Source organism: Oxyura jamaicensis, chromosome 1, assembly GCF_011077185.1.
Source record: "Oxyura jamaicensis isolate SHBP4307 breed ruddy duck chromosome 1, BPBGC_Ojam_1.0, whole genome shotgun sequence".
NCBI lineage: Eukaryota > Metazoa > Chordata > Aves > Anseriformes > Anatidae > Oxyura > Oxyura jamaicensis.
This window is the reverse complement of record NC_048893.1, coordinates 6022042-6046543: the sequence shown is the minus strand read 5'-3', so window position 1 is coordinate 6046543 and position 24502 is coordinate 6022042. Positions and strand designations below refer to the sequence as shown.

General features: G+C 42.7%; 1 protein-coding gene across 5 annotated transcripts in view; it reads right to left on the bottom strand.

The window, feature by feature from the left end:
- The window catches only part of CAMK1D (calcium/calmodulin dependent protein kinase ID), a 217690-nt gene that overhangs the window by 111502 nt on the left and 81686 nt on the right, over positions 1-24502 (bottom strand). For all 5 annotated transcript variants that reach the window (XM_035317413.1, XM_035317419.1, XM_035317399.1 and 2 more), the window contains exon 2: positions 10977-11108. In XM_035317413.1, the coding sequence (XP_035173304.1) occupies positions 10977-11108 (132 nt within the window). The remainder of the gene's footprint in view (positions 1-10976; positions 11109-24502) is intronic.

Below are 24502 nucleotides of genomic sequence, written 5' to 3'. Positions count from 1 at the left end.
GATATGGCCATTCCTTGGCAGATTCCCCTTCTGGACTCAGCCATGGCAGCCTAAATCAGCAGTAACACCATCTGAGGTGATGGAGAGCTATCCTCTTGGCAAAGCTGGGCTGCTGCGTTGGCTGTGCTGTGGTTTTGGAGATGGAGTAACTACCTTTGGAAGAGGAAATCCACATATGTGGGCTCTTGTCCTTTTTTTTTCTGGTACAGCAGTTTAGGAAAATGGGAATGGATACTGTACAGCACATCTGCTGTGCACATAGCCTTGCGTGCTCACTGCATGACCGCACAAGGTAAAACCCCGCATCCCTCAGCTTTGGGCTTCTTTCCACTTTTGCTTTGGGCTGAGATTCTCAAGGGAGCCTTGAAGAGTCATGTAACCAAGTTCAACGGCTTTGAATTTTCCTATTGACCAGAATAGCATTAGATCATATTACCCATGTCTATTTGTTAACGACGAGTGCTCGTTTACCCATGCTGATGCCACATGGCCTGGATGTGGCTTTGTACACCATAAAAGGGAAGGACAATGCCTTCGAGACCTAAACACTGTGGGGCACGCCACCGCCCTACCCAAAGGAAACGATCTCACGTGCCCAAGGAACACAGAAGGAAAAGTTTCAAAGTTCACCAATGTTTTTGGCTTCCCTTCCAGCACCCATGTGTAGCAAAGCTAAAAGCAGGCAGCCATCACCATCACAGCAACATTTTATCGTTAGAAAGGGAAGAACTGCCGTTTCTATATAAATGCCAATAAAAACTGTGTCTTTGTGGTTCATGCCACATTCACATATTTGTTGTGACTCACAAACAGAGCATTTAAAAACTAACAGAAAAAGCCTTTTCCTCTTTGTATGCAGTCAGAAACCCTGTATTCTCCCTTTTAAGAGAAAAGTTGTGAACAGCCTCTGTTTTCTGTTCTAATTACCGAGTTTACAGCAGACATGGGAGTAACCAGATTGCATCGCTCCGGAGAGCTGCATCTTGGCAGTGTGTATGATGCCAAATACGGCTGCCGCATGTGGACTCCTCTGCTTTCGGTGGATGGAGAAAAAAAAATAAAGAAAAAGAAAAAGAAAAAAAAAAGGTCTGAAAAACAAACCCATGCTGGTGTATTTTTCAAACAAGGATGTCAGCAGGAGTCAACTCTTGTGCTCAGTGCCTGGTCCACCATGGTCTGAATCTGTTCCAGTTGCCTGCTGAGAGGGGCTGCTTAGCTGGGACTGTACAGACACATACGTACCAGTCCAAAAGGGTCCTAATTTAATCCCTGGTGCATCAGTCGAGACAGCAGACATCACAAAGGTATGAAAATATTTGAAGCAGCCTGTTATTCCATTTGGTGGGACCCCAATGCATTATATATAGAAATTTTGGACTAATCTTAGAAGAGGTCAGTGCTGGTGTGCATAAACATATCTGGCACACTTCAGTGTTATGCATTTGTCAGTTGTTTCTGAGCCAGTGTGGAGCTATAAAACACATTAGATTATTTGCTGATACTTCTTGCTAATATTCCTTCTCAAAGATTTTGAATAAACTTTAAAGTAAAATAAATGAATTATGTTAAGATATTTGAAAATGCCTTCAGAAAAAGATTATTTTGTCTCTAAGAAAGCTTGAATTTACCTATGTCTACTTTCCAGGGAAAAAAAAATAATAATGAGGAAGTAAAGGAGGCAATAACATCCCTGTTTAATGTAATGCTCCATAATTTTAATTTGATAAAATATCTGGCAAAGCAAGAGCTAGCTGCCACATTTCCTTAGGGAAATGATTTCATAGACCACTTACAAATTGTCAGTACTAAAACTAACCCACAAATCTGTGCACTTCTAGAGGTTTAAGAACTGGGCAATATATCTGAAAACCAGAGACACAGAAACATGAATATAATGAAAGAAAATATTAGGCTTTCCTTTGAAAATTGATTTGATTAATAGGTTTAAAGTCCTCAGTTGCAGAATCACAGTCTCCTACCATGACCACTCTCATTTCAGAATAAAAACAATCTATTCTGCTTAGGTCAATGCCTTATGAATGCAAGGCATGATAAGAAATTGAATTTCTGATTTTTGTAAAAGATGAATTTTTATTTCAGAACAAAACTGTGATAACTCTTTCCTTGGTCAAAGACAAAATCTATACCTACATATCTTTTGTGTTTTTTATTTTTTTTTTTCCCCAGGAAAACTCGTACTGAGCACAAACAAAATGTTGTATGAGTAAGCATTGTAAGACTGAATCAATATGTAGTACAGATGACAACTGTAGGCTCAGTTGGCCAAATACCAGTTAATTTACGCAGTTGTCAATCCAGGATGTGTTCAAAACACAGAGGCTGCCATTAGGTTTAACCTGGTGCAACTGGAAGTGGGATGTAGTACAAATATTTACCCATTTTCTTATGGTCAGAGCCAGCCCTCCCGTGCCAACGTCTGGTTAAAGATACCTGGAATCATGACCTTACTGAGGGACAAAATGTGTGATTCATCTTCTATAAATGAAAATAGGAGACAGAAGTTGCCAATGGAGATTTCTTAAATTCACACCAAGCTCATATGCCGCAAAAACTGGCCCACCAATAACACTACTGGTCTAATTTCATATAACGGAGGCCTAAAATGCAGTAACTTGTATTCACAAAGCATTTTAGCATGCTGCTAAGAGCAAACAACTGCTTTGGACAAGGAGTGCTCATGAAAACTGTCATTTCTGATGAGATTTTGGTTTTTCTACCTTCTTGAACTGACGTTTTTGGAATACTTGTGTTGTGTATTTTTTTCCCCTGTACATTCTGATCCATTTAGAAATGCATATTTGATGATTTCCACAACAAGTGAGATGTGAGCTCAGATGCAGCTGTGTACCTTGAGGATGCTTCCAGCTGGCCGGATGAATCCTACCTTGCATTTACTTGGTTTACTTTATGCAGTGCTTTGAAAATTATACCCTAATTCGCTACTCTCCAGCGCTATGTAAATTAATGCCACAGATTTTAATAGCATGAAAGTGAGATGAAAGAATATTATAGAGGTGTTTGGACTGTTTATGTAAGTAACTCACTCATCACTAAGATATGGTCATCTTATGGTTAAGCTAACTGGCTCCAACAGGGCATTGCAATAGCTTAATATTTAACAGGACATCACAATAGCTTAATATTTAACATTTAATTCCTCCAGTTAATATTTCAAGATTAAATTAGAAAAGACAGGCAAAATGCAGTTTGTTGATAGCATGTTGACAAGGACATCTTCAATTTGTAAATACCATGAGACCTTTAAATAGCCTTTTAAACTTTTTCCAAATGAAGAAATGACTTTCATGGGGAAAAAAAATCAACAACTTAGTTTTGGGTAGAATATTCCAGATGACCTATGAAGAGCTCTGTGAAAACCAACAGAAACAAGAAACAAGAGGAGGTATTTTACCCAGTGAAGCCACCTAGGACCACATCTTTACCAGCTTCTAGGCACTGACAGATCCTGAAAGATCTATCTGGGCTGCTAGCACTTGTGAAAATGCTTTCCCTGTTATTACCCCAAACCCTGCATCCTCTAAACTTTACCCCATGTCTGCCACCTCTTGGGTTAGTCTCACAGATGCGTGTCCTCCCATGCACAGACAGACCCACCTTAGCTCCTGTGAGCTTCAAAGGCCCCAGCTGAAGGCACTTGCTTGCAAATAAGGTGACTCTTAGCTTTGAACATGTGGGAGTGACAAAGGCAGACCTGATGCATCCAGATATAAAGCTGAGTCATTTATCAAACTGTTAGATCTTATTAAAGAGGCTTTATGCCTATTTGTTCCTTTTAGGTAACAGACAACAGCGCATATAATCAGGTACTTGTATCACTGAAATACAATTGTAACCATCTTCCTGAGTAATAAATACATGAAAATAGGGTATATATTCTCATTCTTTAGCTAGGAGCTGTGAAAGGACCCTGGCTTTGTGATTGCAGCTATGCACAGGATGGGGTCCACATAAAACAGACATTTAGCATAGAAGCAGCCTCCAGCTAAGGCTGAAAAACCCATTTTGCTAATCTGAAAGCATCTTGGAGCAACTATTCAGAAAGCAGCTGTTTCTTCCAAAACACACCAGCTTATTTCTCAGGCTGGAGCTCTGAGCTCCGATGCCCTTTCATCCCCCCTGACCTGCCCCCCCATCTCTTGGGGCCCATCTTTTGAGTTGGGCCAGGACATGGGCTGACCTTGAAGAATAATGGTTATGCAAGGGAGATTTGGTAAGCCAGCGCTCCCCAGAAGGGAGGACAGCCAAGTTGTCACCTAATTGTCATCCAGCAATTAGGTTGCAATGACTTCTCATGCTGTAATGCTGGTCTGCATGCACACCGGAGAAGGTCAGGCAGGAACACAGGATCGCCATAGCTATTTAGGAGCATGTTGAGTGCAAATAAAACCATAAGACTAGAAAAAACAACAGGGATTTTTTTTGTTTACTCTTTCAGAAGGGATATTTTTCTTTCTCATCTAATGTATTTTAGGATTTTTAAGATGCCTTGATCTGCTTCTGTACATCTGCTTACATCTAATCTAGCATGAAATGTGATCTGGGCAGTCCTGGCTGCAAAGTCTTCCCCTGCAAAGTTTCCAGCATGTCAGTGATCAAAAATGGTGTCCGCTTTTTTTTTTTTTTTTTTTTTTTTTTTTTTTTTTTTTTTTCCCATCAGTGTGAATTCTTCACAGCAAAATAAGCAGCTTAGCAAGAAGTCACCTCGTAGTGCCAAGGCAGAGCTATCCTGTGCCATACCTATATATATAGGGTCAGATTCACTTTTGCCTGACAACTGAGAAGGGCAATTCATGCTGTTTGCACTTCCTTGATTCAGAAGATGATCTCATGGCTTAAAGCTGATGTTAGGCTCGAGGCATGCCCAAATGGCCCCTACCCTGCTGTGCTGTAGATCCTGGCTCATTTCCACGCCTAACCTGCCTCTCTTGGGGTCATGCCTGCAGCAGTAACAGTGGCTCCAAAGGATGAAGCCCACCCACATGCAACAGCAATGGATATATTCTCTTGGAGCCCTACTCTTTGACCATTGACATCAACATCATTAATGACACCACCCAGGATCATCCCCTTGCCCCACAACCTCACACCTGGGCACCCCAATCCACCCGCAGGGTAGTGCTGGGGATGCAATTCTGGGGATGCCCTGGATTTGCAATTAGCAGAGCTCAGAGCATGGCCACACAGGGAGGGCAGAGCCAGCCTCCTGTCACCCCGGCGCAACCGCAACGGCATGAGCAAGCCAGGTTTTAGCAAGTAAATCTACATAAAAGCTTTCTCTGAAAGTGATTACTTAATATAACAACCAGCTGTCTCTGCAGTTCTTGCTGAGGCAGCCTAACTTCTCACCATTACTCACAGGGCAGGGGAAAATAGGAGGGAAAAAAAAAAAAAAAGCAGCAAGCCTGTTTCGTCTATGGGGTAAGCAAAGCTTCAGAGAAATAGTGTTACCTGACAGACAGAGGTGCCAAGAGTTTTGGCTTTTGACAGTGGTGTTTTTAATTTGTTTTCTTTTCTTAACCATCCTATTAATTTCTTTAAAGGAAAAGAGCTCTCACTGCTGGGGCATCAAGTCCTAATTAGTCATTAACCTCTTAAACCTCAATCCCAGAGTTGTTCTGTTACACACCAGCTGCACAACCTAATTACCATTGGTTTTATGCTAAAAACATTGTTTTTACACTAAAAACTATATCCATCAAGACAGGATCTGAGTGTGTCTCTTCAATTTAGCTGGCCCTGTACTTCGGCTGGGTCACCTCTCACAGAAAAATAACTGCTATAGGAGAGCACTGGTGGGCACCAGCAGAGACTGTGGACTGGGAAAGTAGAGCACAAGACCATCCAGGCATGCATGGGCTTTATTTTTTGACTCAGAAACATTCCCGGCTTGAATAGGAGGATCTGTCCCACAAAGTCACTCAGGAACATTCAGCCGAATTAATTAAGTGCCCAAATTTGTGTTAAGGTACATTAAACTTCTGCCTGATCAATTTTATTCAGAATTAATGTAGCCTTTTATTCTGAGTTAAATTGCACAGAAGAGTTTAATAAGGGGTGACTAATGGGTTTCAAAACTGAACGTGGATTTGGCTTCCCAGAGGCTATGGGGTTAGCCTGGGAGGTATAAGCCCTTGCAGAGGTAAGAGCCAGGGACAGAGAGGTTTTAGGGGAAGTTGTCAATGAGCTACCAAAAAGGAACAGACCAGTGTCATTTCTGAAACTGTCCTTTAAGCCCTCAGGTAATCTTGAGATGGTGATTTATCTATATTCCTTATCAAAGGCATCCCCTCTAATGTCAGGAATGGTGCTACCAAGCACACCCATGCTTTCACCTGCTTGATGAAAAATTTTAATCTCTGTTTTTTGGGGGGTTTGGAGGTGGGTTTTGCAGACTTTGCAGGAGGCTGCCTCTCTCCCTCCTTATAATAGCAGCAGCTCCTGGCTGTAGGTGCAGGCATAAAAGGAGAGAAGCAGCAGGCATGAATCACTGCCCGAACACCCAGCACCTCTTCCAAAGAAATGGGAATGGAAAGCACGGGCAGAAATACAGCTGACCTGCTAGAAACGGTTTGATCATGCTGTTTAACAAGAAAAATGGCTTCACTGCAATTAGGCATGGCTTGGATTTGTAATGAGGATTTTTATGGTGCCTCTCCCAGAGGATCTAGGAGAGTGAAGAGCAGGTGATGAGAGTGGGAGATACCTAAATAGTTTATAAAAGATTCTTAAAATCCCCATTCAGCAGAAACTAGCTAGAGCAATGTCTGGTGTGCTAGCTAAACAGCATTTGTTTAACAAGACTCTAATTTGTTCATGTGGCTGCTACAATCAATACACCTGCATTGATTCCTCCCCTTGCCTTCTTCTGACTCAGCACCGAACCCGTTTGATTGTGCAGGTATTACCCCAATAACATACCACCAGCTAGAAAGTTTCTTTGTGATTAAAAAAAAAAAAAAAAAAAAAAAAAAGGAAAGCAAGAAAAAAGAAAAATACATATATCAGGTATATTTTTCTCTGTCTGACTATTACAAGGTTGTTTTTCTCTACTTCTCTAGAGCCTCAAACTGATGCTCACTGCAGTCCAGCTCTTCACACCACCTACTGCCTTCAGGAGCCCGTCTAACAGCCAATTCATCTTTCAGCATGTTCACACCTGCACAATTACCATACGGGGAAGAAATTTCCACTATTCTACAGCAAACAATGGAAGGAATTGCATTTACTTTTCTGCTTAAAAACAGAAATGGGTTGCTTTCTGAGCAGGTTATGAAACTGCCCACATCTCAGGTCAGAAAAAGTTTGTGTAACACAGTGTGCTGGGTTGCAGGCAGGCAGTTCACGGAGCTGTGATAGTTCTACCCTAGAGATCCAGTTTCCTTCCTCAAACAGATTTTAAAAAATAGTACATTTTCCACTGCAAAAGAAATAAACCTTGAATGACGGATGCAGCCCAGCTTCTCACTTGGTTTTGTGTTGAGATGCAACCTTTTGCACCATGTCCAGCTACATGCAGCCAGCACACAGCTACGAGAAACAGCAGTCCTTGTGCACCAGTCATCAGCAGTGCACAGACTGGGGACACTAAGAAAACTCCCCTCCTGGTGCAGAACTGAACAGAGGTGCCCAGTGGGCTTTTCCCCTTGCTGTGAAGCATCCCTTTAGCCCTGAGTTCAGCAAGGAGAGCTCAAACTGAAAGGAATGAAACTGATTTCAGAGGGATGAATTATCACCTAGAATTGGGCACATGCTTAAATTCTATGCTGAAATGGGGCCGAAAGAATTTGTCAGGATGGGGCTCCTGGATTAGCTGCAGACTTCGTCTCTGCCAGCACTGCGTCCAACAGCGAGCTCCTTCCCACTGCATCCCCACCCCTCTGAGTCTTCGGGGAATGTTGCCATGGATTTCCACGGGAAACAAGAGAGTCCATATTGGAAGAACCCTGTTAAGGTTGCTAGGCGTAAATATTGACTTAACGGCTCTTCCGTCTTTTTTCTTTTTTAAGAACAGATTTGTTGGCCATGGCTGGAAAAATAAAATGTTGGAGGGAGCATGATTCACTCTGGCACTCACACAAACATGCAGATCAGTTGGCTGGCAGCTCCTCTGTTAGCAGAACATCGCTTTTAAAATGTGTCATTTTGTTTTGGCAGCAACAGCGGCCAAGCCCACAGACAGAGAGCATCCAAAAGATAAAATCTCCTACCTTCCATGAACTACATGTGGGGACCACCGGCCTTCCCCAGCGTGCAATATTTGTTTAACACTTCCAGTGTTTTTTTAACTGAGACAGAGAAGGGCTGACAGGACGTTGCCATGGTTTTGCACTAAAAATCCAGACCAGAAACTTCCCCTCTTGGACCCACTCTCCTCCATCTTCTGACATGAGGAATGGAAAGCAAAGGTCCTGCAGGTAAAATTGTTATTTAAAGGCTTTTGGCTGTAGCACAGACAACAGCTATTTGAGACAGAAGGCACTTCAGGTCATGCTGGAAGCCAGCAGCAGAAATGAGAGGTGATGCAAGGGTTTTGGTCATTAGGTTCATGCTTTCACCACCAGGTTCTGCTTCCTACAGTGCTCCACACTCAGACTTTCAGTCCTGAATTTAAAAATGTATTATTTAAATTCAGCTTCAACAGACAGCATCATCCAAACCCTTCTGCATCTTGATTCTGCCAGATGTGGGTGGTATGGCAGGGCCGACAGGAGGACAAACCTCATCCAGAGGGCACGAAAGGTGCAAAGGACACAGTCGGCACCATCTCTGGCTGTCCCCCAAAACCTGCTCACCACACACACAGGAGCATGAGCAGCTCAGAGAGCTGGCAGAGGCTTCAGTGAGTATATCTGTGGCTCCCTGCTAGGCACCTGTATGACAGGCCACCTCTAAGAGGACACAAGGAGTTTGCTTGCATTTCAGCTTCAGAGGCTGTCATTTGGGACTTTAATGCCATCGGAGTTCAAGCATCCCCCCAAAAGGCATGATACAAAAACGGATAGAGAACGGGGTCAGCACACGTGATAATTTATATCAGCTTTACCTCCATCCTCTATGGCTCTATGCACTCCTTGCAGGGAAGAGGAACAAATCCCTCCCTCCAGGCATCCCCTGCTCACATCCTCCCCAGAAGTGGCCGGTTCAGTGCGTGGCACGTTACAGCTGTGGCTCCTCGCAGCCACCCAGGGCAGCCTGGGGCCCTGGCATCCTACCCACTAATTAGGCAGCACGCACACTAGCCATCCCTATGCAGTATGAAGCTATCAGAAACAAAAGCAAGGCACTTAGATACCTTTGGAGCTTAGCAACAGCTTCTCAGGACCCACTCCACCCCTCTCAAATATATTTCTACCGACAGGTTTTGAAGCTGATAATTTATTGAACAGAGAAATAGGTTGGTATCTCCTCTCCTCAATCCCAGGCAGAACCAGTTTGTTATTTTCTAAGCATTTTATTGGTGGTGCATACAAATTCAATACTGCATCTGCTAGCAAAGATGCCTATTTTCAGAATAAATACAATAACATGCAAAGTTTGTATTAGCAACAGCTAAGTAGATGACATCAGGAGATAAAAAAGGAAAAATCTCATAGCGTGCACAGGACAAGAGACTGAGTAGATTTAATTGCATGGAATTAAGGAATTTTCTGCCTACTCCCTCTCCTACCATCACAGCACGAATAGCCCAGCCTGAGTGCTGCCTCTTATGCTCTTATAGTAATCTATGAGTAGCAGAGACCCACAGAGACAAAGACTGGTTCAAGCTGCCTGGTATTGGCCCTTATTACCTGGTCATGAAGATGGCAATGGTTTTTTAGCTTTATGGCAGGTTCTCAGTACCACCAGCCGGTAAGACAACAGGCTGCAGTTATTGCTGGGTACATATCATATAGGTCCAGCAATGGGAAAGCAACTGCAACAAATTCTTGTAGCTCTTTGTATAGCTATATTCTCCACTCTGCTGAAAAGGACCCCCTCTGCCTCCTGAGATGGCTGAGTTTGCCCTACAACCTGCTCCTTTGGCTTAGGTTGCTTGAGCACTTACTGTACCTAGTTAAAGATGTAGGATCAGTTTTTGCCTTGCAGTGCTCAGACAATGAGCCATCAACTTCTACATGACCCAGAGCTGGGGCAACAAGCCCCACTAGGTACAGTAGAGCAGCAGGAGTCTGGTTGCCCCAGTCCAAAGTAGACTTCTACATAATTGTGCTACTTTGAATTAAATTAGAAGAAAAGCTGCTTTTAGAAATCTAAAACAGGTCATATGGACCTATCCTAAAGTTACCAGTCTCCTTCCACTAACTAGAAAGGAAGTCAAGGGTGACAAGTTCAGAGCCAAGTGTCTCAAGCCAGGTAAGATGAATCCTGCCTTCAGGGCACGAGATAAGGAAGAGGTACAGATCAAGCCTTTAATGACTGAACTCATCGCAGTCCCGAGCTGCTTGTTTGTGTCTGATTTATGTCAGGAAAAACTTGCACTCCATGGACAACTCTGACAGAGCAGAGGTGACAGAGCTACTACAGGCTACCACTGTCACCTTGAGCAATCCGTAACATGCCTAATTAGTTTTACAACAATCAGTGTATCAACTGCTTTAAGCACCCGGAAATAACAACCCCACTCTTGCTCTCCTCAAAGGCGACGACCCAATTGCTGACATTATTAGTGGGTAAGATTTTTTGCAGGGCATCACTGCTTTTACTCCAGCCTGACTCCTCTTCTTTGCCATTTCACAGTCATCCGGCTGGATTAATATAAAAGAAAACCAAAGCATCTCTCAAAAGATTTTCAGCATCGTTTAAACTCAGCTGATCTTGTCTGCTGGTGATGGGCTGAACAACCCATCAGTCACACTTGTCAGTCACTGCTCCTGTGCCTGAAACGCAGGAGTCTAATCGAAGCAAAGAAGCAGAAACGAAGGTCTGATACTTACTTTCTCAAGACTGCAATTTCATTCTCTATGCTGCTTTCCTTCCCCTTCAGTGCCTTCTTGGGAATGCACTTGACTGCAAATAGTTTCCCACTAGCTCTCTCTTCAGCCAAAACAACTTCGGAAAATGCGCCCCTGAAGGAAGAAAAGAAAAGCAGAGATTTTAAGTGGTGTCATTTCTTCGCAAACTGTTATCTGAAATACATCAATTGAATCTATTCTTCTGGTGGATTTTGATAGCTGCTCTCGTTAATCACAGCCATGGCATTATGAGAATCTTTCACTGTTTTTACAGATATATAAAGGCATTCGGGCAAAATATTAAAGGCTCACCAAACCCAACAATATTAATAAAGAACTACAGTCCAGCAGAAGTTTGAGCAAAGGTCGAAAATCAGAAAGTGCCATTACCAGGGCAGGGACCGCAGCCAAGCTGCTTTTCTGACATATGATGAATGATGTACTTTTCCCTTTTCTGAAGTTTTTTGGAGGTTTAATTCACACAGCACCACAAAGTCCCTGGGAGCAAATGACCCACGGGTGCCAACCGTGCTCTCGGTTCCTCATTGACCACAAGAGGTCAGGGCCTCCGCTCTGGTCCTCCCTGAGCATCTCTTCACCCTTTGCTCAACCCTGACTCAGACGGAGAAGCAGCGTCAGAGTTCCTCTCTGTACACAGAGTTATTCCACAAAACAAACTGCCATGTGTAATCGCTAAAGCCAAACAATCGGATTAAGTCACAAGCCCAAATGTCTGCCTTAATAGCAGCTTCCCCACAGTTACCCCAGAGAGGATTACACAAATAAAGGATACAGAAACATCATCACAGCAGCCAGTCGCTAATTGCCAAGAGTGAGCAGCACCTCTCCTTCATTGGGTTATTCTGTAACAATATTATTTCTTGCACTCTCACATCTTCCTCCAAAGCATCCTTGCTGAGGAGAGGCCAGGCAGATGTGACAGGCTTTAGCTACTTTAGTAGCTTTTGCTACTGCTTTCTGAGAATTTGAGCATCCTTCAGGGCCTTTTGGCATCTGGATGGACCTTTGCTCTGGCACACTGGGGCTGCTATGATATTCCTGGTTTATCAGGTTTAGCTATTTGCTGGTTTAGCAGCGAGGTACTGGGCATAGCAGAGCACCACCAGCCTGCTGAGGAACAGCAAATCCTTGCTCCTGTTCACCAAAACCTCCTCCCAAAGCACCTGCCATCCCCAAGAGACAACAGAGCCAAGCACTACCCAAAAATGTAGCACTCCCCAGATCCCAACTCAAAGTCCACCAGCCGAAGGATCATATTTTATATATATAACACTAAAAGAGGTAGAACACCGGGTTATCCATCACTAGGTTATTCTGTTCTTCTACATTGCTCTCTCTGAAAAGAGGCTGAGAAAACCCAGCCACACTCCAACCCACTCCTAATATTTGATCACAACCTCATTTGGCTACCACAAACTTTCCCTGACTTTCCTTGCCCAGAGTCACTGATTATCTAGATATCTGTGGACCAACAGAAACGTTTCCTCTCCTGGCTCTCCCTCTCTAAGTCATGCATGACGACACGACCAAGCGCCTCCGGCCTCACCGCCAGTTCCTGAGTTGCAAAAGGACTGAGTGAATCACTGAGCCAAGGGGTAAGCGAAGCAGGCAGACAGAAGAGGATGCTGGATAGAAAATGCCTGTTTACACAGAAATGTTTTGGTCATTAGCAGCAACAGGGAAACAAGACTGGAAGTTTAGCAAGGGGTTAAAAGAGACTTTTGCAAGCTGGTGGTTTGTGTCCATGTGGCAGTGACCCTCTGAACAAAGAACGCTTTGCCTCATCTTTTTGGCAAAAAGGAACAAAAAATGTCCGGACTCATTTATGCCGCGCTAAGTACAGGAACAGCTTTGTTTTCTGCATTGTGTATAAACTGCCACAGCATTTCAGAGCATCACAGACTCCAGTTCAGAGTCCATGCAAACAGTCCCAATGGCTGGAGCAATAAAAAAGAAAATCGAGCCACCCAACATATTTTTGCAGACTTACTCTTTGCTTTCCTGTCATCATCAGTCCTCATTATTTGGTTCGCCAAATGGGTGCTTTCCTTCTAACCCTCATGCTCGGGACAGCCAGAGTGGAATTGCAATAAAATCCCTTTACTGGGAAATCCTGAGACCCTCAGTGCTTATCGGCTTTGGCTGAAGACTCTGACGCTCAGAAACTCACGAGGCAGCTCCCAGATATAATTCATGAATGCCTTAAAGTCCTGTCTGCCTAAGCTTTCACCACTTCACTCTAGCTGTGTCTTGAATAATCTTTTTGGCTGCAGTTAAATGCCGTTAGAAGCAGCATATCCATGCTGGTCATTTACTGCTCACACAGCTCTCTGAGTGTTTACAATACTGCAAAGCACAGAGCTCCCACTCTGATCTGGATTTCATTGCTCTTCTAAGATGACAAAATCAATGAAATCCCTTTTATTCCTCTATATAATAAACTGAGCTTTGAGAAATGCCTTTATTTCAGCTGGATTCACCATTTTGCTGGATTTCTTTCTCCACATACCAGGACAGCCATGGGGCTGGAGCAGCGTTTGTGTATATAAATGCATTTTTAGGGGGAACTCTGATATACACCGATAAAAAACAATTCTGTATCTTCTTAGCAGCCTTTCTCATTAAAGCAAGAAATGAGCTGACCCTCAGTTAAAGCATTCACGTAAATGCCAACCCTTGGCACTGATGGTCTGCACAATCCTGCTGCACTACACGTGCTCCTGCTGCACAGCTCCTGCGGTCAGAGAGCAAGGAAAAAAGAAGCAAAGAGGAAAGAGACAAAAGAAAGAGAAGTGCTGAAAGGAAAGAGAAGGGAGGGAAGAAATGCAGATAGGGATCAGAGAGTTAAATACAGCTGGGGAGGAAAGGTATAAGCCAAAAAGAAAAAAAGAAATAGTAACAGAAAAAATCAGCAATCAAAAGGCAGCAAAGATGCTCCTGGAGTGTGCTGAAGTCAAGGGAGAGCCAGAAATAATAGTGTATAGATGGACAAGTAATTATCTTAATTTCAAATACAGAGATGAATTCACCCACACTTAATGATCCAATCAAGCCCCCACTAAATCTTTCTTGACTTGTACATGAGTAGGTAAATAACAGAAAGTCAGAAATACAAAGCTGCTCTCTTTCTTGCTAACAGTAAGATATCCTACAGCAAATTCCCCATCTCCTCAAACAAAATCCCCAGAACACCAGCCTGGAAGGTTTGCTAAAGGAGATATTCCCCCCCACCACCCTCCCCAGTGAATTAATGTGCCCTTTAAAATCAAGACATAAATGAAGGCAACAGTTTATCTCTAAGAATTTATTGCATTTTTTTTATTGAGGGTTAAAAGTTAATTGTGTCCAAAGTTCTCTCAATGTGTTTGGGTTTAGAAAATGGTGCTTTGCTTACCACTGAAATGACAAGACTTTTTGTGAAAAGAATGTGGCTTCTACTAAGCATCATCAAGTGATGTTAAATCAGCACTGAGCCAGAAAGAGATTCGGAATCCACTTGGTGAATCTTGTATTTTGAATTATGAATTTTTATCTGAAATTTCATGCATGGAAAAATGCAATTTCTGTGAAGGATACCAGCAAATAATGGTAATTTTTTTTTTTTTTTTTTTTTTTAAGTTCTGTGAAATCTTGAGGAAGGTGTTTACTCTGAAAATTACCAAGATATTACGCAGAAAATGTCTGGGGGACTTTAATTCTCACAGCCCTCCACAACACACACTCTCCCTTTGCCCCCCCAAAATGGTCCAAAAATTATTTTCACACTCCAGCACAGATTTTTTAAAAAGAAGGGAGAATAAGTTAATTAATTAAAAGTCATCATTTCAAAGGTATGTGCAATGGTTGGGATGTCCCACTCCCCACAGCTGGGAAATAGCTAATGGAAACCTTTCCACTGTGCCTGGGGACCCAGCATTTGCCTCTCTGAATTGGGGGCTACAAACTCCCCTGGGAGCTTTGCAGGTCCTTCCTGGAGGTTAGAGAAAATTAATAGGTAAAGCATCACAGTTTTGAGGAACTAGGACAGCAGTGGAAATGGGTAAGCAAGAAACTTCTGCAAAATTAAACCACCTAGCTAGCTGCTGAAATAAGCGTGCGGCAACTGAACCTACTTCTGAAAGTTATGACCATGTTATCATTTACCCTAGAGGATCAGCTCTTGTTAAACTTCTAATTAAAGTGTGGAATAATTTTGTGATCTAGATAATTTTCATATGAATTAGGAACAGTGTGAAAGAAAAAAGGTTAAATGACTGGACAAGTGACATTGAGATGATGGCAAAGTCTGGGCTGAGACCTGCTGACTCCTCACCCCTTTGCATATGTCATCGTCCTATGAGATGTCAATATTTCATAGTTTTAATTTGTTTAAATTATTTCTTATTTGATTATTTTCTTTAATTCAGATTTTCAGATTAGGATTTCAAGATTATCATTAGAATATGAATGGCATTCATATCCAAACAGAATGGATTTTCTATTAGAAAAGAAAGGCTGCAAGGCTACATTATCCTGCAGATTAAAGTAAAATAAAGGCCAATCATTTTTTCTTCATCTGCTTGAACTATAATTTAAGGTGAACACTTAATTTCTGAAATAAAATATATATACAACATATACTGTGACAACAAATCTGTTCTCATTCTTCAAAAAAAATGTTACAAAAGCACTGACAAAATGAAGACAAAGAGTAGATGGAGGGAGAAAACTTAATTTTTCTATTTGCAGAAACCTCCACGTTGAGAGTTTTCCACTACATTAGCAGGTGCTCTGTCACACTAAATCAACAGACATAGTCAGGAAACAGATTTCACATCTTCAGGCTGTGTGTAGCTAATGATCTTAATTATGGTACAGTTGGCCTTCTGTGTGTACTTTGCCCCAGACAAACCATGGAAAAAATTAGTGAACACTCATGGTTTGAGAAATATACCATGTCCACCATGAAGATCACCCCGAGATGGGAGACCAACCGACTGGGTGAGACCGACCAAACCCAAGAAACCATTTCCATAGTGTGGCTTTGGTAACCACACACAAATTCTGCTCCTCGACTGCCCAAAGAAAGGCAGTTTTGAGCTGCACTACAGACAGAGGCAGGCATGTAAGAAAAAAAAATCTTCTCTGGCACTTTTACAGCTTTTCTTACAGTCCTTGAGGAGTTAACTGTGGGATGAGCTCAGGCTCTGTATAACCAACACATACCAAGGAGATTCTGGTCCTCCAGAATATTTTTCTCCCAAGCCATTTTTCTGCAGAAGTCGCCTTATTTTTTTAATTAAATTTTCTACTCTGCCATTTCTGTACACATGCCCTCACTCTTCCAAATCCCAGACATTTCCCAACATAAACCTGAACTAAGGGTGGAAATTGTTTTTCTCTCCAAAGCTGTGTCTGTGAGTGTCCTGAGGTCTGTGTGAAAATGAATTTACAATGAAATTTTCAACAGCTCAGTGAAGTCTGAAGGCAAAGGTAACAAAACTGAAGTGTGGAGGGTTTTTTCACTCAGAGGAGCAGAGAGGATACTCTCGGGACTGTGTTACACACGTTACAGAAATCAAATATCCCTACACGTTCCCAAGAAGCTTAATATAAATTTCTGAGAAAAGAAACACACATACTGGTCTATTTGACTCCATCTATTCTTTAGAGGACAAATGCTTTTTCTAGCTATTTTCATTCATCAAACACACCGTCGCAGCCTTGCAGCCCCTTCTATGGCAATGCTTCCTCTGCCTCTGCAAGCACAGGGCGACCAGGATTAACACTGTGTTAACGCTGGTATTTTTAGCCCTGCTATTCATTTAACTTCCACCAAACCACCCAGCCAAAAACTAAAAAATGCTCTTTTCTACGTCAGAACGAGGTGCATCTCGCTGTAACCCAGCTGGGCATCCTGGGCCGTGCCTGACCCTGGTTCCCCTCCCCAGGGCTGATCCTGACCTGCACCCACAGCGATGACCTCCATCTCCACGAAGTGCCTGGTACCTGGGGATGAAGCTGCTATTACATGCTCCAGATGATGAACAGCACTTCCAACTGTGCCAAAAATGTTGATCTTGCCTGATGGACACATGAATAGCAACAGCGAGGGGCAAAAATACAGTTTTCTGAACATTCCTGCAGCAAAGAACAGCTTTTGCACCACTGACATGTCTCTCTGCTCCCCAGCGTCAATATCCTCAGCATTTCATCTGAGCTAGAAGGCACTTTAAGACTATTGGGGTTACACATTTCTCTCCAGATAGGTCCCCACTTACCCACAAGATGAGAGGAGCCAGGGAATTGCTGTGTGTGGGGCCGAGCAACACATCCCTGAGCTCATGCCTTCATCTCTCCCACCACCTTGCTGCTCCCCATCGAGCACAGCTGCTGAGAGAGGAACCTCAGGAACCCACAGGGCTCTACTGGGACTCATAGCCACGACCACAACAGACACATTACAGCTTCACACTCCAGGTAGAGCTGCTTCTTCCCCCTCCTTATACACCAGTTTGGTTTTCTCCCACCCTGTACACAGCAGCTCACTATGATGGAGAAGCAGCACAAAGCTTTCATCTCATGTAGTCACCAAAAGTGTCTGGATTTGTTTGGATTTAACTTCTACTTTCTTGGGTACTATTATCTACAATTACAACAGCTTAGTGTTTTGACAGCTTTTGTCACCAGTCAGATGCAAGATTTTTAGTGGCAATTTGAAGCTTATCATTTCTTCTTAGTTTAACTCCTCAGTACTTTATAAGAAATTAACTAGAATTAAGATTGAAAAACCATGTCAGCTACTTAAAGAAAAGCTACTTAGAGGAGAAAGAATTCTGTTAAGTCAAAGTTGCACATAATAAAGCATGAAATTATGACAATGTAGTCTAGGATGGTTCCTTCACAGCCCTGCCTCTTCCCCCAGATCACTTTCACCAGAGTACAACCACCTCCTTAATGGTCAACAATTTTCACCCAGGGAAAAATTGCTGGGAACCATTTAAACAATGCTGTAGTGAGAAATTAAATTTTTAATCCAGGGTGAATTTCAAGTTCACAGTGGGGCATGGCACATACCGCCCATGCTCCATGCCACTGCCAGGTCCTCTTCCCTTCCTCCAGCTATGACATTTTGGGCATCAGCAAAGCTGCTGGCACAGCTTGCAGCCACGTGAATGAGGAATCCACCAGGACCTGGAGCACTCCAGCTCAGACACCAGCAGGGTGAAGGCACCAAAGCACGTGGCTGAGGAGACTCCTGTGCAAATAAAGCCCTTAACCTGCAGAGCAAGGCATGCAGGCTTTGGTGACTTCAAAATTAGGATCAGAACAGAGTAAACAACATAATGCTCAAAAATTAAGCCAAAAAGAAAAGTTTCTGCAGAAACTCTTCCCTTTCTGAGATGAACTAATTTGTTTTAGCTGCCTGGTGTATGCTAATTCAATAGGATGCTATGTAGTCTGGTCTGAGACAGTGATGCACGGATGCTAAAAAGGGAAACTGGCCCAGCACAGATACCCAGTCTTGTTTGTTATTACAGTGCTTTACTTTCCTGAACTGTTTGCTCCTTTCTGATTAATCCTGACCCCTATTAGAAAGGGAAGTGTTGTCTTTAAAGGCCTATTACACGTACTTTACATCCTCTGTGGCAATCACAGTAAAGCTATCCAGAATCAAAAGCAAAACATACAGCTTTTTGTATTGAGCTCTTCCTTCCATTATGCATTTCACAAATGGGCTGTTAAGCAGTTTATTTTCTCCACTGATGATCACTTTCTTTCCAAAGTGAATATTTAAGTACTTTTTTTCCACTTTCATCTTATAAGACGAAAGGAGCTCATTGTCTCCCAGGATTTATCTGATGGCAGCATTCTCACTGGGAAATAACCTTTTTTTTTTTTTTTTTCCTAATAATGACCGCAAACCTTTCTAGAGGGATAAGTGAGCTCCATAATGTTTTTCAAAGCATTTCCCTGTTCTGACACTGATATATGCAGGGTCTATTACAACACATCTGATTTCTGGAGATATTATCTGCCCTTATAAAGCAGATTATACCAATTTGAAAAAGCACGTTTCTTCCTCTTCCTCTACACGGAAATGTAAGAAATGATCTGGCACTCTCCAAAGAGGCTGGATCAATTTAGGAACTGGATGACACTGCATTTTTCAGAGCAAAGCAAAGACAATGTAAACACTAGTTTTGCTTTCATTTTTCATTTTTCTATGTTCCCTTTAAAGTGAATTTCAATTAATCTTTAGTAAAGATGAAACTAGCCTAACTTGCCTAAAGAGCAAGTAACATTGTAGTTGGGTTTAAACCATGGGAAAATCCAATTAACACAAGAGTTTTGCCTAAAGGTGCCTGGACATTCAAATACAAGTTGCAAAAGAAGCCACCCCATGCCTTCAGGTGGCATCCTTAGGAAACAGAGCCTAAGTATCAGTTCTGGTGGTCCTCCTTGGTAATTAAAACCAAACGATTGCATTACTTGACATGCAATTTTCAAATGCTGACCCCATCTTTCAGGAACTGTATGACCTATTCTACAGATGAATTACCTGAGAAACAGGAACCACATGGACAATCCTTAAGTAACAATTCTTTAAAAGCAAAGAACATCACATAATCTAAATGTGCACACTCCTTTTGTACTCAGAGAAACATCTCCAACAGGCAATTACATCCCATCCAAAAATATATTGAGGGAAGCACAGCGTGGCACTGCACAAATACTTAAGCCCCTTCCACCAAAAATCCCATGCTCCAATTGCCACCTAGCTCTGGTCAAACAGATCATCTGAGATGCCCAAATCTAGCCCCAGAATGCCCGTCAGGCAGCTGCAATGAGCTGAGATATCTTTCAGCCTTGGGGTCTGGTCTTGCTTCAAGAGAAAGCAGAGCTTGACAACCCAGAATGAAACTCCTGAGCACATCTACATGGATGTTATTGATGTCTGAGCTATTTCCCCATGCATTACAGACAAGAGATGTCCAATACAGCAGTGCCATCAGCTTGTCCAGATAAAACATACCCTAAGCACATCTCTTGATCTTTGTTGAGAGAAAGGAAGCCCCAGGGGAGAGATTGACTGAAAACATCTGCAGTGTGGACACTCTGAAGGCTAAGCAGGCAAATCTCCTCCCTAACTCACAGGACCCAAGTGTGCACAATAAGCACATATTCAAATCAAAACGAGGACTGAGACTCATAAGGCTTCTATGCTCCTAATCACAGCACAGTCCCTGCCTGTTTCAAGGACAAATTTAGGTTAGTTAATCAGATCACACAACAAGGGCACAAATAGGATTGACCTCTTCCAGATCAATCGTGCAGACCCAGTGGATGGCCCCCGGTCAGGATGAGCTCCCCATGAGCATGATGAGCCTCTGAAAGAAGAGGCCACAGCATGCAGAGCTGTCACAAGCACAGTGAAACAATTCTCCTCGTGTAAAGGCCATTTTGTGCCTCTAGAAAACTTTAATTGGCTTGTTCTCATCCTGTTGTTACCCATCCAGCCAGTCTCACATATCTATTTTAAATATTTGGACTAAAAATTATGAGTATTTTGTATCCTTGCCCACTCCAAATAGTAACTTAGAGTTAAAAAAAATGTGGGGGGAGGGACAATTCAGTAAAATGCAATACAATTTGTTCTGTAACTCAGAATTGAGCTGTGGTAGGAAAAGCCACTGCAATTTACCCAGAGCTCCATCTGAAGCCTTCCTTTCAATGGTCACTTTTAAAAACACCATAGGAGTGTTTGCTTTCCTTCTCCCCCACCTCTTGACTTGTGTATCCACATGTTGTTTCATGTCTGAGCTGAGGTATGTTAAGAAATCTTAGCAGACGGGTTTGCCTGGCAACCAGCAGGCTTGCAAACAAACATTTTGGCAAAGATTATTTCAGTGTAGCTGTAAACGTAGTTACCAGGCACTTCTGAAACTCACATACCCTTCTGCTAAAAGAATTGCCACACAGTTTCCATGTGTGCAAGTCTCAGTCCTGTTCTCATTCAAACCTCAGAGCAAAAAGGGTTCTCCCAACAGCTTCTGCTGACAAGGGATTTCCCCGCAGCTCCACCTTCAAGGTGCTGTGGAGGGAAGCGGTCCCTCCAGCGTGCACACCTCCACCAAAGCAGCTGAGCCTCTTAGAGAACCACAGCAGAAAAAGAGGTGCTGGTGTTTCCTGCATTTCATTTGAAAGAAGATCATCCCACCCAGGGTGGTGAGCCTGGTCCATGGAAGCCATGATTAGATTCCTGGTTTAATAGAAACCAGTTTCATCTTCACAGAAAATGAACATTGATGTCTCTGCCAGTCCTGCTGGGAAGGGGATGAAGGCTGAAGACCTCTGGGCCTGTCTACACCAGCTTTGGCTACTGAGCTTCATTTGACTCAATGAAGGTCTGGTAGACCCCAACCACCCATGGTTTCTGCACTCAGCAAAACTCAGGGCTACACCAGCTTCTGTTTTCACCTCCCAGTCTCCAGTGAGCAGCAGCACAAGAGAAACCAGCTCAGCGCCCCAGCCAGTCCACAAACTCCAACGAGAGTATACTGTTACATACGGGTGACCTTCTGTGTTGGAAAACTCCAGCAGAAACAACCTGGCAGCAGCTCTGCTTCCCTTTATCTGAACTGTAATCTTAGCACATTATAGCTCATAACACAACGAGGGGTTTCCTAGGAGATGAGTGCCATGCTCCCTACCTATTTTTACAAATGGAATTTCTAAGAACTCATTTCCATCACAGGTTGACATGTTACACACACACCAGCCAGCACAACCACCGTGCTCCTCAGCCTTTACATGGGTCCAGATAACCCAGCTCAGCTCTTGGATGGCAGGTATAAGCACTACTGACCCACACGATGAGCTGGATGAGGCTGGGGAAAGGGGAACACAGCTCTGCAAACATGACACTAATAATTTCTGTTCCTTCATAATCTGTTTCATATTTTTAAACATTAATAAAAAGGAGGTGGCATAGTATCCTCCCAGGTGACATGCACCCCAGAAGAAAATCCCCCAGAGGGATTGTACAAGAGCACTGGCAGAGTGAGGAGGAGCAGTGGGATTGCGGGGATCTCTCTCCTAGTGTGCTGTAAAGATTATCTGGGAGCCAATTCTCCAAAATACTGTGAACAGCACGCCACTGGCAGTGAGCGGGGGAGCTATGGTGAACCCGGTGCAGCTGGTAAAAGCAGCCTCAAGTGCTGTGGATGTGCTGTAGTTGGTACATCAGCCTACATAAGAAATGGGCTACTGAGTACTCAAAACAAGCTAAAAGTTGATTAAAAAAAAAAAAATCCAGCAGTTTGCCCTCCAAAGGAATTTTCATTTGCTGTCAGTGAAAAGGCTTGGAGGGGAAGGAGGGCTGGACACCTGATGCTGCCAGCAAGTGCACAAGTTGACCCCTGGGGTCTTTTTAGGAATAGATCAAAGTGGGACAGCGTCTGTCCCCACCATGATCAGATGGGAGGTTAACTATGAATTCTGAGTCCTTTAAAATACGACAGGTTGAAAGGAGTTCTATGAAACCATTAGAATAGCAGAAAAAGCATGATACTTCCTTGGGGAAAAGAGTTTTGCTTTCTGCTAGGAATAAGAGCCTGATTTGATTAGAAACTTTATGACCTCTTTGAAACACAGCCTTTTCCCCATAAAAATGTTTGCATTTCCAAGTGAATGAGAAGTCATTCCAAGCAAACAGAGAGCTGAGGTGCCTGAACCATAATTCTATGTGACTTGCTCATGAAAAGGATCCTTTTACCAAGTTATAGGAAGAAATTAAGAAGGCAAAAAACTCTGAACAGGGTTAAGCAACCAGATCTGCCCAGTCCAGGCTCCTTTCTTTAGTAATAGCTATAAGAGATAATTGAAGAAAGTGTGTACAAAGTGGAGTTCATGCAGCACAAGACTTCCCCCCAGTTTATCTCCCTAGCTTCCAGCAGTCAGTGATCCAGAAAAGCGATCTCTGTTCAAGTGACAGTTGCATTGACCCATCACATATTACCTACCTATGCTCTACTACTCTGTATAATTCAATTTCTTCAGCCCATCTACTTTGAATTTCATAGCCTCATGTAGAATTGGGCTCCACTGTTTGGGCACAAATTATAGGAGGAAGCAGTTCTTCTTTGCTCATTTTAACATTTGCTGCCAAACACTTTCTTTCCATAACTCCCTATTAAAGCACATTTTAAAGATGTTAACTAGCAAACTGCTCTCCCATGTCATGTAATGTGTTTGTTTGTTTATTTTAAATCATGAAACTACTGAACAACTAGAGAGCTGTGCTAGAAATGATCAGCAAAGGGGTTTGCAGAACTCCCCTTCACTCTTCAAGGCAAGAAACTCAACCTACAGCAGAATATACAAGAGACAAACCTAAAATTCTTAGGAAACAAGTGCTACATCTCTGTGCTCGATCTTCAGTGTCATATTTAATTTTGAAAGGAGAACTATAAAAATGAAGAAACTTATTAGCAAGAAGTGAGAAGAACCTTGGAGGCAGAAACAAGAGAATTAAAACTTGCAGGAGGCCTAAGGACCGTTTAAAAGCATCAGTGCTTGAAAAACTTGAGAAATAGAGAAGTCTGGAAGGCCAAGCAGCCAGGAAAGGGAGCTTATGAGAAGACAGCATCCTCAAAATCAGAAAATATGTGTCCAAATGAGGAAACAAGAACTGATTTTTAAGTTCTAGTGGGTAAAACCTGAAAACATTGAAAGGCAGGAAAAAGCATTTAAAGAACAAGTTGCAAGAGGCAGATAATTCAGTAATGACATTTTTGCACATATCAGAGGCCAGAAGTGTGCAAGATCACTGATGAGTGAGGAAGAAATGAAGTATAGAAACAGCATGAAGTAACTGACACAGCAGTAGCAAAAAAAATAATGATTATAATAATAAGAAAGAAAAAGACTTTGGGGGGACCTGTGCTCACTGCAGAGAGGTCTGGGGAGGTTCTTACACTGGAAACCTCTACAAGGTTGGCAGAAGGGGTTATAGGCTGGACTGACCCAACCGTTGTAGGGGAACTTGCAGGTGACACTACTGAAACTAACCATGGGCTGAAGTTTCTCACTTAAAGCTTTATGGGTACCCAAAAATAAGGAGGTGGCTTATGTGACACTATTTTAAAAAATGGGTTCAAAGCAATAATTCAGGAATTACAGGGAACTCCACAATTAGTAAGTCTGGCGTCAGCAAGTCAGTAAAAACTGTAATAAACATCCCTCTAGTAAAGGAGAGAACTGTTGAACGCCTGGAAAAACATGATATATGGAGGAAAAACTAAAAAGACTTTTGAAAAGGGAATGTACTGGCGTATTGTGAAGGGGCCAGCATGTATGCAGATGAGGAAATGATGTGCTGATGTAGCTTAATTTCAAGGGGGTGCCTCAGCACAGGCTCTCTGAGCAGCTTAAGAAATAGCAGAATCTTCTTGCATGGGTAAAGAACTGGTGAAAAGACAGAAAATAGCAAGGAATAAATGGTA